Source organism: Cavia porcellus, unplaced genomic scaffold (genome assembly GCF_034190915.1).
Source record: "Cavia porcellus strain 051 isolate PalLab524CR breed Dunkin Hartley unplaced genomic scaffold, mCavPor4.1 scaffold_9, whole genome shotgun sequence".
NCBI lineage: Eukaryota > Metazoa > Chordata > Mammalia > Rodentia > Caviidae > Cavia > Cavia porcellus.
In genome coordinates this window covers 17,854,121-17,869,437 of record NW_026947492.1, presented here as the reverse complement: position 1 = coordinate 17,869,437, position 15,317 = coordinate 17,854,121, and the positions used below count along the sequence as shown (strand labels likewise).

General features: G+C 35.8%; 1 protein-coding gene across 1 annotated transcript; it reads left to right on the top strand.

Moving 5' to 3' along the window:
* Positions 1 to 2,767: 2,767 nt before the first annotated feature.
* LOC100727132 (olfactory receptor 8B8-like) lies at positions 2,768 to 3,709 on the top strand. Its single transcript, XM_023566247.2, has one exon. The coding sequence runs from the start codon at positions 2,777 to 2,779 to the stop codon at positions 3,707 to 3,709; it is 933 nt and encodes a 310-aa protein (XP_023422015.2). The 5' UTR covers positions 2,768 to 2,776.
* Positions 3,710 to 15,317: the final 11,608 nt, after the last annotated feature.

The window sequence follows — 15,317 nt, the reverse complement described above, 5'->3', positions numbered from 1 at the left end:
TGCAGTAATATTGTTTGGACATTTCATGCCTGTATCTTGTACTCTGAGTAACTGTGAAGATAATAATATGCAATGTATTGGTTATTATTACTCTCCTATTAGTCTGATTGTAAAGTGTTGTTTATTATTTCTATTTTTTTCTTTCAAATGAAAGAAGAAGCAATATGCAAGGAAATTCACCTCTGAAAATACAGAGTAAATTAAATATTTCTCCTATTACGTACAACAAAAACCCCTGGAACCTATATATAAAACAAAGAAGAATAGGCACTAAAATGTATAAAATGCAAATCTCTTAGGAATCTGAAGAAACAAAAGAAGATATGGCAGTGAGAGCCTCATATTTTCTTTTTACCTTTTGTGTTCCTGATCTAGAGTTGAAGAAAATGGCAACAGGAGAATATCAGTAAACAGTGACAATAAGAAAACTCGGTTCTTCTGGACAGAGAACCGGGAAAAGAGCAATCAAACTCTTCCTCTCTACTGAAGTTCCCTGAGACTTTGTGGCAGCATCTAGACACAAGCCATAGCAGTTGATAGTGGACTATTTACGTATTATTTTGACTCTTTCTCACATGTTTTTTTGGGGGTGTGGAAGTTGTCCCAAGGATTGAACTCAGGACCTTGCGCTTTCCAGGCAGGCACTTGTGCTGCTGAGATAAATCCCCCAGCCCCTCATAAAATGAAATCATCCAGTGAACAACAATCCAGTGTTATTTAAGCCATCACTGTTCTATGAATGTGAATATATAGTACAGAGATACTAAGCAATTTTTCCAAATGCTGCAATGAGGAAATTTGGAGCAGAATTCACACACAAATCTTTTTTTTTTTTTCCTGTGAGAAATTTGCAAATCACTGACTTTATCACCATTTTCCTCAGCAGGATTCTCAGGTAAACATTGCCAGTAAGTGTTTAGAGGTTAAAACTCTAGTGTACATGCCACACGTTAAAAGGTACTTTGGAGTTATCACAGGGATGACAATGCAGTGAATTAATATGGCCCTGGAAATTTTTCAGATAAACAAACATGGGCATTAGGACATACACTCCAGGGATAATTACTGTTAGAGATGGGGGAATAAAGGGAGAAGAACACAAATAATAAAATTCCCTTAAGAGATCAAGGTTTTTGGGAAATGGAGGATGCACAATCCCTAAAGAGAAGAGAAAACCCGAGTGAAGAACTGAGTCTCTAAAGACTTAAGACAGACCATGGTTAAGGAGTAAACACAATCCCTTTATTTTCTTCCTATGTCGAGGTCTCCCGAGCTCAGAAGCATCTTCCTTGCTTGTAGCCAATTGTATTATGTCATCAAACTCATGTTAAACCTTCTGGCTTTGTGTGCAGTAGAAAATATGATAAGAAAAGCTTTTTGTTTTTCTCCAAGACTGATGTTTTATTGGAGAAATACTTCTCATTATTAATTATTGCCATCCTTTCAGGAATATTTCCAGGAAATATGAAAAATTAGTCTGTCCCTCATCCTCCTGAAATTGAAGCAAACAAAGCCTGAGAACCTGATTTGTCCTTTGCATGCCACAGGGATTAAAATCACGAAAGAAAGATTAAACTTTCCTCTCTTAAGGAGGGTAAGTTTTGAAATCTATTGATATTAATGCCTTCCATTTTAACACCTCCCTCAGAAATTACTAGCACTTATACTTAGATGTATATAAATTACAGTGCTGACATAAAGATTATAAAACGATCTGGACAAAGAGTATGATTAACACATCCACTGTTTCTACTTTCACGCTGTGTATGTCTGCTCTGTATGCATATGCACATAGTAACAGGAGATCTAAGACTTTCTCATCTAACTGTAATTATCCTTTGTAATACTGTTAACTATTGTAAACATGTTGCAAAATAGATCTTCAAAGCTTTATTATCTTGAATAATTAAGTAAGTTTAGTCTTTGGTCAACCTCTCCAGATTTTTTCCTCCACTAGCCAATGGCACAAACATCCTACTCTTTGTTTATTTAAATGTAGCTATATTATATTTTTACATGTAGGTAAGAGTCAGAATATTTCTGCCGGTGTCTTGTTTTGTATGCTTAGCATAATAAGGTCATACTTTGAGATAAAGTCCCAGGCTTTAAAATATGTTATTTTTTGATTATCCACAACCTAAGACTCAAGCTAAACTAGTAGAAGAATGTCTTTGAGGGTAACAAAGAGTCTTCAGAGGATTAGTGGACCTAGGGGTGCAGTAATTTTATGAATAACTTCTTTGTTCATAACCATATCTCTCATTTTTCAAGAAGTTTCCCTGTGACTGGGGACAGTAAATAAATGATTTCTAGAGTCTGATTCTTTTGTTTTAGAGTAGAAACTGTTCATGATTCCAACCTCATCAGAACCTAACTGGCTTTAAAGATCAACATGAAGAGGAAAGGCCTCTGCCTCCAATTCTTTTTGTAAAGGAAGGTTTCAGGCAAGGAAAGAAATGATAATATGAGAGGAAGGCAGTTATATACTTATATGACCTAGCACTTTTCTCCCTCCTTGCTTGATTTCTCTGCAATCATGTTTCCTTGTAGCAGTGCTGGCCTCAGCTCCCTGGCTAAGTTGATAATGCCCTTCACTATGATTACATGTTTAGGCTCTAAGAAGAAGACAGTGTTGCTCCTCTCATGGTGACATTAAAGGTGAGTCATTTATATGTAGGTTTGTTATTTCCAGACATTCTTCACACATCCTTGGACAAGTTAGATGATGTCTGATGGAACCTGCTTTTGCTCTGCTTGCAGGCTGTCTCAGTGAAGAATGGCTCCAGCAAATGGCTCTTTGGTGAGAGAATTTGTTCTGATGGGATTGACAGAGGAGTCTGATCTCCAACTTCCCCTCTTCTTCCTATTCCTAGTGATGTACATGGTAACTGTGTTGGGGAACTTGGGCTTGATAACTCTAATTGGGCTGAACTCTCATCTGCACATGCCCATGTACTTTTTCCTCTTCAACTTGGCCTTTATTGATCTCTGTTATTCTTCTGTGTTTACACCTAAAATGTTAATGAACTTCTTATCAGAAAAGAATGTTATCTCTTACAGAGGGTGCATGGCTCAGTTGTACTTTTTCAGTTTCTTTGCCATTTCTGAATGTTACATGCTGACCTCAATGGCCTATGACCGCTATACGGCCATCTGTAACCCACTTCTGTATAACACGGCCATGTCCCCCAGAGTGTGTCTCAGCCTTATGCTTGGCTCCTACCTGATGGCATTTTCTGGTGCCATGGCCCACACGGGATGCATGGTGAGGCTGACCTTCTGTGACGCAAATGCCATCAATCACTATCTCTGTGATATTTTCCCTCTGCTTGAGCTCTCCTGCACCAGCACCTACATCAATGAATTAGAGGTTTTCATTGTGGTGGGGATCAATATCATTGTGCCCAGTGTCACCATCTTCATTTCTTATGGTTTCATCCTCTGTAACATCTTTCAGCTAAGCTCCACCGGGGGCAGGTCCAAAGCCTTCAGCACCTGCAGCTCCCACATAGTTGCTGTTTCTCTGTTCTTTGGTTCAGGTGCATTCATGTATCTCAAACCATCCTCTGCTGGGTCTATGGATGAGGGAAAAATCTCTTCTGTTTTCTACACTATTGTGGTTCCTATGATGAACCCTTTAATCTATAGTTTAAGGAATAAAGATGTTAAAATTGCCCTGATAAAAACCTTGAGGAAGGGAAAGTTTTGATCAAATTCCATATGTCTGTGAATTTGTGAATGTATTATTCTTACTTAAAATAATTTACTGGCAGCTTTCTTATATTTCATTTTTATCTTAAGGAGGAAATTTGAACCTTGCTTTATTTTCTAAATTTTTACAGTAGGTTTTATTTTTTCTCTTGCCAGTTCCACAATTTCTCCTCTACAATTATTCCTGTTTACAAATCATGTTAGGACAATAATTTTCTTCCTTTCCTTTTTTCATTGTCACTATGATATTTACCTCAAAAATAATGGATGTTTCTTCATATGAATTAATAAAGGAAACCTGGGTGGACATTGCATCATTGGTGCAGGACTGTTCCTATGCAACTTACAACAAAGCAGGAACCAGGTGATTTGTCTCCACTCTGTGCTTCCCATCCTCCTAATGGGATGTTTTCCTAATGGGATGTTTCACAGACATAAATATCACTGCAAAATCTATCCAATGCATACTGCATAATCTATCCAATGCTATCCATATTACAGCTATTAACACAATAAAGTTTTTACTCATTAACTTTGTGTGTATTCCATACAGTTGAAATCACAAACACTAGATTGTCAGCACGTGGATTTTTTATAGGTGGGATACCTACATTGGAAGAGGTCAATAAAGTACTCAGCAGTGCTACAGCTATTTAAACAAAAAGCATGAATTAGACCACTAGTCCTCCAATTTCAAGCCTGCCAGTTTTTCTGGAATACTTTCTATTTCATGTTCTCAGACTATTTAATTAAATATGAAATATAAGGAAGTGACTATGCTTTGAAAGTTGATGCTGTTCTAGGAGAATGCACAACATTGTCTAAGGGTTATTGTTACATTATTATCATTGTTGTTGTTGATAAAAAAATTAATGTGATAGATCTTTTTGTTGTGAAAGAGAATACCTTCCAGCTTAGGGTAGCTGAGAGGTGAGTGCCTCAAATTTGGAACAGAGTAGTCTGGGAAAAAGTTAGAACTGACTTTCAAAGTCTTTTACTTGAGAGATTACTGACTTGAAAGAGAACAGAATGCAGACTGGATTGTTAAAGAACGGACAGTTAGAAAGATATTTCTGTGTGGATAATGTCAATGATAATTTCAACAGCATTTTATTCTGAGTGTGCTTTGTAGAGTGCTGTAATTTATAAAGTCATTTATGGAATTTTGATAAATCTTTTGAATACAAGAGTAAATGAGTAGGAACATGGAGGCTATTATTCTGTCTTCTATGGAAGAAGCTAGCAATAAAAAGTCATAATTTTTCTGGTTCTGATACAAGTTTGCGTTATTTTATTTTAAAGAAAGTTCATTTTAGAGGGCAGGAGGATCCGGGAATAATTAAATCACATCTGGCTTTCATATGTTATTTCCGTATGGAGTTTAAGACTTTAAGCAGAGTGGTAGATGATTTTCCTCATGAGAAAACAACAAAAAGTGACTACTCTAAAATTCTTAGTCTGATGTCACAAGTGATAATTTAAATATTTTCCAATGAACTGTAAAAATACATGCTATTTTCACATTTTTCTGTTTTCTATTCCATATTTGGGTATTTTTATATTCAGAATATATGCTTTATTGACTTGTTTATATTTAAATGCACAGGACTGCTAAATTCTTATTTTAAGAAAGTTACCATTTCTTCCCTGAGGACTCAAAAATCAACACTGTGATTATTCTCAGCAAATTATTCTTATATATAACAGCTGAACTTCATTTTTCTATAAGAGGTTTGTCATCACTTATGATTAGCACGAGTGTCAGTTGGTGCCTTTGCAGGCATCGCAGAGCTGGGTTACTCCTCGTGCATGTCATTACTACTCATGTGGTCAGGTCAGCACCAAACAGGAATCCTGATCTTTCATCTGAAGAATCTCAAAATACAAAGGACGCCTATTTTATTTTCATAAAAGGTAGATTTCTTTTAAAATTAAGTCATTTTAAATGCACTTTTTAAAAAGTTGAAGGCAGTAGAGCTTTAAAAATAAATAGCTGACTTAGCCACTAAGCTAAGCTCTAGTTATCTGTTTGGATATCTTCAAAAGGAAGCTAAGTGTGGCTGTTTACATACACTGCATAGAATTATCCACATGTTTTCATTGTTATTGTTTATTAGGTGAAAGGCACTAAAGAAATAATGTAGGACATATAAAAGATTTGGGGTTGTCATAGCTGACAGGTAAATTGGGAGTCATGGGATTTGCCTGAGTGTACTCTTAAAGAATATTTCTGTTTTAATGTGACAGCTTGGAATTCTGAGGGGAAAAAGTTCTTCTTAGTAAAGATCTGAAAAAAAAGGTTCTGGGATATTCTAGTTGTAGTTCCATGTGGAAAATTCAAGTGAAAATCATTGGTGAAACATCACCACACACCTGCTGGCATGGTCATTATCAAAAAGACAGAGACATTTTAGCAAAGGTATACAGGAAAGGAAGCTTTGTATGCTCTTGGTTGAAAATATAGATCACTGCAACCATTATTAAAAAACTAGATGAAGTTAATTAAATTTAATTCAGAATTAACACGTGACCAAGAATCTTAACTTCTTCCACAGAAACTGATGTTAATTCCTCTTAGGTGCCTGCCCTCTCATATTCATTAGTCACAGTCAGATACGTAGTCAGTTGAGTGTCCTTTGGCAAGTGAATGGATAAAGCAGTGTGTTGGTATACAGGCACACACTGGAATATTTCTCAGCCTTTCAAAGAAACTCCTATGCTTGTGACAACATACGAGCTAAATCTGGAGGAATATACATGAGGGATAATAAGTACAGCACAGGAAGAGAAATAATTCATAATCTCATTTATATATGAAATCTTTGAATTGTTAAGCACACAGACACAGTGTATAATGATATCTTTGGTGGTGATGAAGATCGTTGTAGGGAACTGCAGATCTAAAAGTAGATACAGGGTTCAAACTTGTGGTTATGTTTAGGATGACTAATTCTATGGCTGTCATGTATATTTTCTATGGTTTAAATCTAGAATGTCCCCAAAATGCTCATGTGTTCAGCGAGTTTGTTTCTTTAAGGTGATTGGGTGATGCAGGTGCTATGCTTGCTAATGAATTAATCCATTCATGAAACTAAGCCAGGTGTGGTGTCAGGAAGGAGGTGACCCTAGATGGAAGATGTGGAAGAGACAGGTCACTGGAGGGTGACTTGGAAGGGTATCTTGTATATTCTCTAGCACTCCTCCCTCACTGTCTGCTCTCTGGCTGCTGTGCTTTAAAAGTTTTCCCCATCAGACCTTTCTGAATCACCGAAAAAGCAAAAACTAAACTATTCTATTTTTAAATTGTGAGTGTTGGATATTTTGGTACCGTGATGAGGAAGTGGCTAACACGTTAATATTAGCTTTATGCTTAATAATTTTTCAAAAATACCACTACAAAAGAAAATTAGATGCTTTCACATATGCAGAAAAAGTAAATGTGTGAAGAGAAGAATACATTAATTTGCTTTACTGTGATAATCAGTTCACTGTCTATGTTTATCAAAAGTTTATAAAATATATGTGTATTCATATATATAGTATGAAGAGAGAATCCTCCCTTTAAAATATGAATTATTATAATCACATGGACAGATATTCATAAATACTATTGAAATTAGGTAACAGTAAGTTGAAAATCAGAGGTCTTAGTATAGATTTATTTAAACAAATCCCAAATTAGCAGTGTCTACTTTTTACCAACAAATGTTTCTCATGGTCATTTTTAAATTTCAGCTTATTGAGCTACTCAGCTTTGACTTAGAAGTGTAGGCAATATTTTAATGTGTGCTATTAAGGCCAATCAGTATCCACATTTAAAATCTTCTAATAAAGATAGGCTTTCCTGAGATACACAATTGTGTCACAATGAAGAGCATCCTGAGCAGAAAACCTGAAAGAAAAATCAACTCTGCCAGTCTTTTCTTCCTTCTCTTGAGGTGAAGTCTCCCATTATGAGGACACAGGGGATCTATGTGATGAATTGTGAATGAATCAGTGCATGTGTGTGTTCATGAATTTATGATTCTCATCACTGCATTTTCTCATATTAAAACAAGAATACGATATTGAAACATCACTTCACAAGACAAATCCTCAAATAAAATGTTTCATAGTCAACCACACTGAATTTGTATTTTGAGGACCAGCCTTAGAGCAGTTCCAGTCCAGCCCCGCTGTCTCTGGGAAGCAAACGAAAGGAGAGAATGATGTTTGTGCCAGGATTAGTTACATATCAGAAATACGAAGATAAAACACACATGGTCCCTAATTCATCAGAAGGTGATATTTAGAGCAGACATCTGGAGAGGTGTCTTTGGGGACAGATATTATGGGTAACTTGCATGTCTGAAAAGAGTAAAGGCTGCTATGGTGAATGGGAGCATACAGGGAAGAGGTCAGCTGCGGTGGGGACAGGGACAGAGCACTGCCACGATGCGAAATGTCTACAGAATTCTGTGACCCGAGCTTCTGCTCTGGGTTAAATGGAGTGCAGGAGACTGAAAACAAACTTTGAGACTTTAAAAGATGATCCCTGGATCTCCCTTGCCGTGGCCATAAACTGTACGTGGCTACAGGTGAAGTCAAAATTTATTCCTGAACGCTTTGTAGTTATGCAAAGCTATGTTAGAGAAGAGGTATACACGTTACTGTGATATTTTCACTGCAAAAGGTTTTACATTTTTTCCTAAACAAAAGAAACATTACACATTTCATTGTATTGAGAATAAAAGAAAAATGTAGTTTAAATATTAATGATAAATGACAACCACAGAAATAGTGTCCATTATATCCTCTCATGGAACAAAAAAAAGGGAGAGAGAACAATGCTATAGAAATGAGGAAAAGTCTAACCTTGTACTCTGTTTTACATCATGTGCTATGTCTATCCTTGGTTTTGACTGACAGCTTTGTTTTGCCGTATTCGACTTTATTCTCTCCCCCCCAAAAAAGTAATAAGAACTAAGGAGTAATAAAACCCAAAATGTGTAAATTTTGTTTCAAAAAAGAGAGGGAAAAAAAAGAGCTCTAAAGGATACAACAGTAAGTGTGTTTAGGGGTGTTAAATAGCTGACCATATTAATGTTTTTGGTTGGATCATTGAACACAACTGTTTGCAGTCTCACTGTTTGAATGTCCACTTTGTATTTTTTGATACTGTGATTTGAGCAACTATTTCTAAGATGATAATATGTAATCTATTAACTGGTGATTTCTTACTGTCTTTTTTTTTTTTTTTGTAGTTCTGTATTACGTGTACCCTTACACCACTTTGTTTTGTTCTGTGTTTTTCTCTTTTTCCTTTTAAATAAAATTAAAAAAAAAAGAAATGAGGAAAAGTCATGGATTAGCCAGTTATAGAAAAACAATTAAAAAGATTTACAAATTTATGACAGGATTCCTCAGCTGTGTAGTAGACAGGAAAATGCTTTGAAGGAAGAGCAATGCGTAGCACTACCAGGCTGTCACACTTAAAAAGCACTACCGTGATTACTGGTGGGTGTTCTGGGAGATAGAAAGGTGATTTCACACCCTGCCTGTGGTGATGTGGTTACAGTTTTTGTAGAAACTACGTGGTAGTAAATGAAAGATGACATGGAAATAAATTATCATATCAAGATGTATATTTAGCAATGATAATTTTAGTATTGCTTTTGCTGATTAAAAACCTGGAAAATAGTTATTCCATTGATGTGGAGTACTTGCATGTGTTATGATATATCCATAAACCAGGATACGGGAGATACCTCAATAAAGTATTTTTAAATAACAACATAAAGAGATAAAAAAATGGGTACTTTGTGTATCAAGTGTGAAGCCTCAGAAATGTACTTGATTATATGAGTAACTAGGAAACTATGGGCATGTGCATGCTAGAATACACACATGAATACTGGTTAGAGATGGGTTTATACAGTTGATTAAGAAAAGGAAATACTACTGAAAAAGTTAAAAGGAAGAAATTTGTATCAACTGTGTAAAGCACTATGTATCATGTACTGATATATGTTAAAACATAAAATTGCATATGTGTGAGGATATCTATAAATCTGTAACATTTTAAAATATATCTTATACTACATTACCTATGTTAGCAATTGCCTGTACAAATCAAAGAAGCACATGGAGAAAGAAGAACATAGAGTAAGTTTTCTGTTTCATGCACCCTGGAGGATGTGCAGTTTCTGAGCTGAAATCTGAATGTAGTATCATCTCTACAAATACCAGTGTAAAATCATCTTCATTGCTGTATAAACATTTGTTTAAAATCCATTTTGCCTAGAAGATTTTAATTGTGGATAGATTTCTGAGAGCTTCACAATTAATTCCCAGAGTACTCGATGCTTACGATACAATGGTCTACAAATGCCACTTGCTATTAATTGAGAGAAAAGAATGTTCCTTGGGCTTTGTTTTTGTAGTTTAATCATCACAACAGGGAAACTCCTGATTAAAAATCATGGTCCTTAACGCTCAGAGTAACTCAAAGGCTGATTTACGAGTGTAGTGAGCTGTTCCTCACACAAAGAGGAGGAGGCTTCAGTTCAGAATTATTATGTCCCGAAGCCGCAGAGCTATTTCTCTTTGGGGAAAAGTAGCACAGATACCACAAGAACAGTTCAGAAGCCCCTGGCATAAGAAGGGTGAGCACTGAGTCTTCATGTGTTTATGTCCTGTGACCATTTCTGATTTTCTCAACCCCGCAAGTTGCACTACAAGGTTTGTGTGGGAAGAAAGCAGAGGTAAGAAGTACCGCTGAGAGGACAGAATTTTCAGGGCCTTCAATCTTTCTGCCCTGTAGCAAGTTTTCTATGAAGGACACACAGGTTCCCAGGGTGGCTTACTGACTGTCTTGCTATGCATCTTTGGGAGTTAAAGAATATTGCGTCTGTGTCCTGAAGTCTGCAGTGGACATAGTGCTCATGGCATGCGGCCTGCATAGCACCCAATTTCCAGCTCATGGAATCCAGAGTGTAGTGAGTGAAGATTAACAAGAACAAACTGGAGGAGCGGTTAGCCACAGCTGAGGCCAAGTATCTGCACCGTCTCCCCTCTTTACACATGGCCTCCTCGTGGTTACGCTGTGCTTCTCTCTCCCATGCACCTGCTTTCCTCGTACAGGCAGAGCCAGATGGAGCTTTCTAGAAAATAAACTAAAACTTTGTGGAGTCTCTGGGCTTCTGGGATGCAGAAGGAAATGGGAAGAGCACTGCATGCAAATTTGGATTCTACCTCGAATATAACTCCACTCTCTGTGCTGCAGATCATGCTCAAAGAAAATGGCCATTGGAAACATGACACTTGTCACTGAGTTTATCCTGCTGGGTTTAACAGAATTCTCAGGGACAAAGCTCCTTTTCTTCTTTCTCTTTCTAGGAATCTGTATGGTCATTGTGGCATGAAACCTGGCCTTACTGTGATCAAATGGAATTCACACTTTCACATTCCCATGTATCACTTCCTTTTCAATTTATCCTATATTGATCTCTGGTACTCTTCTTTTATTACTCCAAAACTACTGGAGTAAATTTTGTTTCAAAGATAAACACCATTTCCTATGCAGGACGCATGACTCAGCTCTTGTTCTACTGCTTCTTTGTCAGTGTACAATTCTATTTGTTGACAGTCATGGCCTATGACTGCTATGCTCATATTAGCTATGTGTTTTACATCATTGTGGTACCCATGCTTAACCTGCTCATTTACAGCTTCAGGAATAAGGAGGTGAAGGTGGCCTTGACAAAAGCCTTTAGGAGGAAAATATCTTCCACCTGAAAGCAGTATTATTTATTATGCAGGAATACAGGTTTCCCTTTTAACAGTCCTTCCTCTCACATACAGCATGGAATTTTGTCATATAGAAAGAAAAGAGGAGTAACTGAAAGAGCACTGGGGTCAGAAAGCCTGTACTGAAACCCTTGCAAAACAAAGACATCTCATTATTTCTTAGTGTTTAATAAAGAACTAATTCAGTACAAATTACAGTATGTAGCTCAAAGGACTTATAATTGCAAAATTCATTACCTCATTTTTTTCTTTCTTACTTTCCTCCTGAACTCTTCCAATTTTTTCTACTTACATTTTAGAGATAATTTCCATAGATTTCAAAATAGATGTACTAATTTTTGTAGACGAATATATACTGATTATGTAAAGAATTCCTTCTCAGATAGTTCCAGAGTTCACATTTGGAATTTGGACCTGTGTATTTCATTGCTTATATCTACAGTTTAATTCTCCATAGACACCTGAATTTAATGTGTGAAATTAACCTTTATCATTGCAGGAAATTCCATCTTTTTCCAAGATCTCCACCACAGTGAAAGCAGGAAAACTTACCTAATTGTTAAATCCTCAGATGGGGTCTCCCTTCATTACTGTTATTATTCATTACCACTCACACCTTTCCCCAGCACTCAGTGCCTGATTACAGGGAACCCCTAGAACTTTCTCTCTCCGTGTTCCTTCTAGTATGACCCAATGCAGTGATTATGCCTCCTGTGAACCTGCCTTGTATGAGCAGACTCCGATTCAGCTGCGACTTTCAACGTTGTGTACACAGCAACTCTTTAGCTGACCACGCCATCATCTCTGCTTTTTTGGCCTGCTTGACCTGTCCATCCTGCAGGTATGAGGTTATCACAATCTCTAGGAAGCCTTTCAACACTGAAAGGCAGGTTCAGAAGGCTCCAGGGTACGTTCCTATGGCATTTCGCGCTTACACATAGGACACAGCTCCCAGTGCATTAGCATTCCTTCCTCAAATGTGTCCCCCACTAGACTCTGGGTGGAACGTGCTTCTCCGCTATGGTATTTCTCTTACCCATAACATGATATCAAGTCTCTGGTAAAGCAAATCTTAATAAATGTTACAATTATACTGCAATCTGATCCTGTGTGCTTCATTACAAGAAAATACTCTGAAATCCATTTCAAGAAATGTATTACACAAGGAAGACCTATCTCGCTTGGCTTTTGAAACTAATGAAAGACGTGCCAATTATGTGAATTAATAAAATTTGTCAAACTTATTCGGACACCAGTTTCCTCATCCCAAGGATGAAAAACATAACACTACCTATGGCAAAGGGAGTTGGGAAATTTTCTCTGACTTGCTTGGAATTCAAGCTGCTCTGAGTATTGACCTGAGTTTGCATTCCATCTGTGTCCTATCCCTTACTGATCCACGGGCTGAGGTCTTATAAAATAGGTTGAGCTGGTGTCTTCCTGGTGTTTATCTATTTTTGAAACTTGTATTTTTTTTTCAATTGTAAAGAGGTAGACGTTTTCTGGATCAATGATTTGCAGCCTGCATGCATATCAGAATGACTCTTGAAATATTTAAGACAAAACCTTCTCCCAATTTCCATCAAAGATCTACTCAGTAGAATGACCTGTGACCAGGAATAACTTTTCTATACTTTTAAAAAATTTAAAAAATTATTGTATGACTATTGTTAAATTCCTATCATCTTGCTTTGAAATCCTATTTTGCCATTTTTTATTGTCGTTCTTCTTGTCATTTTGCTTTTGTTGTTATTTTTGTTTAAGTCTTCAATTTTCTGTTTTTCTCTTAAAAAATAAAAAATAAAACGTTATTATAAGATTGCTAGTTGAGTAACTAGTGATTTAGGGCTTTGTATTCGTAACATTACATAGATTTTAAAACTATTATTTTTACATTCACCATGTAGTGGGTGAATTGAAAATTCTTTTATCAACTATTTTCACATCCAGAGATATAATTAAAAATGTAAAGACTTAACTAGCACAGGTAACAAACTTTATTACTGAATATTTATAGTATTCTGGCTTTTATTGAAAAAACAAAATTATACTCAAGAATACACCATCTAATGTCCATGGACTGTACCCAAATCATTTCACAAATATTTCAGGGTCAATACCGTAGAATGCATTTTCTACTAGAAATTGAATTATATTAGAAGATACTGATTTAAATACCATGATTTATATTTAGAACTTAAAATTTTAGGAATATTTATAAATAAATTATGAACTCAAGGTGGAACAATAGTTGATATTTTTCATATAAAAATCTAAGATTTACCAGAGGAGATTAGAAAGTAATAAGAATCTTAATGGCTTACATTACAAAAGTAGAAACTTGTAAAAGTGGTGAATTAGGAAAATAGCCCAAACTAGAAAAATAGATGAATATAAATAGTATAGAAATGGAAATTATTAATTTAGGTAAATATATAACTACAAGTACTCTAGAAATTCACAGTGAAGAAATTTTATGATTGACTTCAAGCATAAATCCAAAAATCAAACATATAATAGACATATTTATGGGAAAATAAAATTTACAATAGAAAGAGAGCTTAAGGCTTCTTTTAAATGCCACCCATTCCACAAATCAAATACATGGTTAAAAAAATATTTTTCCACGTAGACCAGTTTGGCTCAGACATTTTTATAGAGTGAGTCTCACAGCTGTCAAAGGATGGAAATTATGCCTCTAATCAGTTTCCCAGAGGCTAAACACAAAAAGGAATCTGTGCATCTTACTTTTTGAGAGCAAAATATTTATTTTGCTTATGCAAAGAATTTTCTTTAAATTTTTTTTTTATTCTTGCATTTTATTTTTTGGTTTCCTTATTCTACTTGTACTTATTTATAAGGCACAATGTGCAATTTTGGTTTATGTATTTTTGGATAGAGATCAACTCAGTGTAATTAGTGTCTCTATTACCTTAAGCTTTTATGGTTTCTTTAAATTTCTTTCTTCTATTTTGAGATATGTAAGATACTATTTCTAATTATACTTATCCTACCATTTCATAGAATGGTAGGATATGGTAGGAATGTCCATCAAACAATGACATTACATGAAGATTGATGTGAAAATAAACCCAGACAAGTAAAATTTGAGGAAATTCTTTTTTTTTTTTTTTTTGTCTTTTTTAAAAATTTTTTTCTATCGGTACCGGGGATCAAACTCATGACTGCCTGCTTGCAAGGCAAGTACTTATGCCGCTGAGATAAATCCCCAGCCCCGGAAATTCTTGTTATAATGGTAAATATGAACTTTGCTTAATATATTAGCAAATTAAATATGACAAGAATAAAAATCATATCAATTTGTTTTACTTCTAGAGTGAAATGGTTTAGTAATGGAATATATAGGAGTCATTAAAATTATTTGAAAAATGATTTTGATTCTCTTGTTCAATATAATATTTAAAAATCTGAAACTTTAATAAGACATACTTTTTTGTTTAAATTTTACTTGTACTGGAATTGATTCAGGGCCTTTACACTGAGCACGTCCCATACCTATGACTTGTTATTTTTTAAATTTTGAAATAGGGTTTCATTAAGTCACTAAATTGCTCTGGCCTTACTTAGACTCAAATGTGTGATCCTCTGCCTCATGCTGTCAAAGTGCTTGTGTTAGAGGCCCTCTGCATAGGCCAATCTAAAAAGGCTCTAAATGGATTTATGGTAGCTACCAAAACCCTAAATGGATCATCTGTTTTACTATGTGTGAGATGCGCCGTTCACTATCAGGACCAAGGTAAGCATGTCCTCTGTCAGTGCTCCTACTCAGAGATGCTCTGGAGGGATCAGCCTGATGG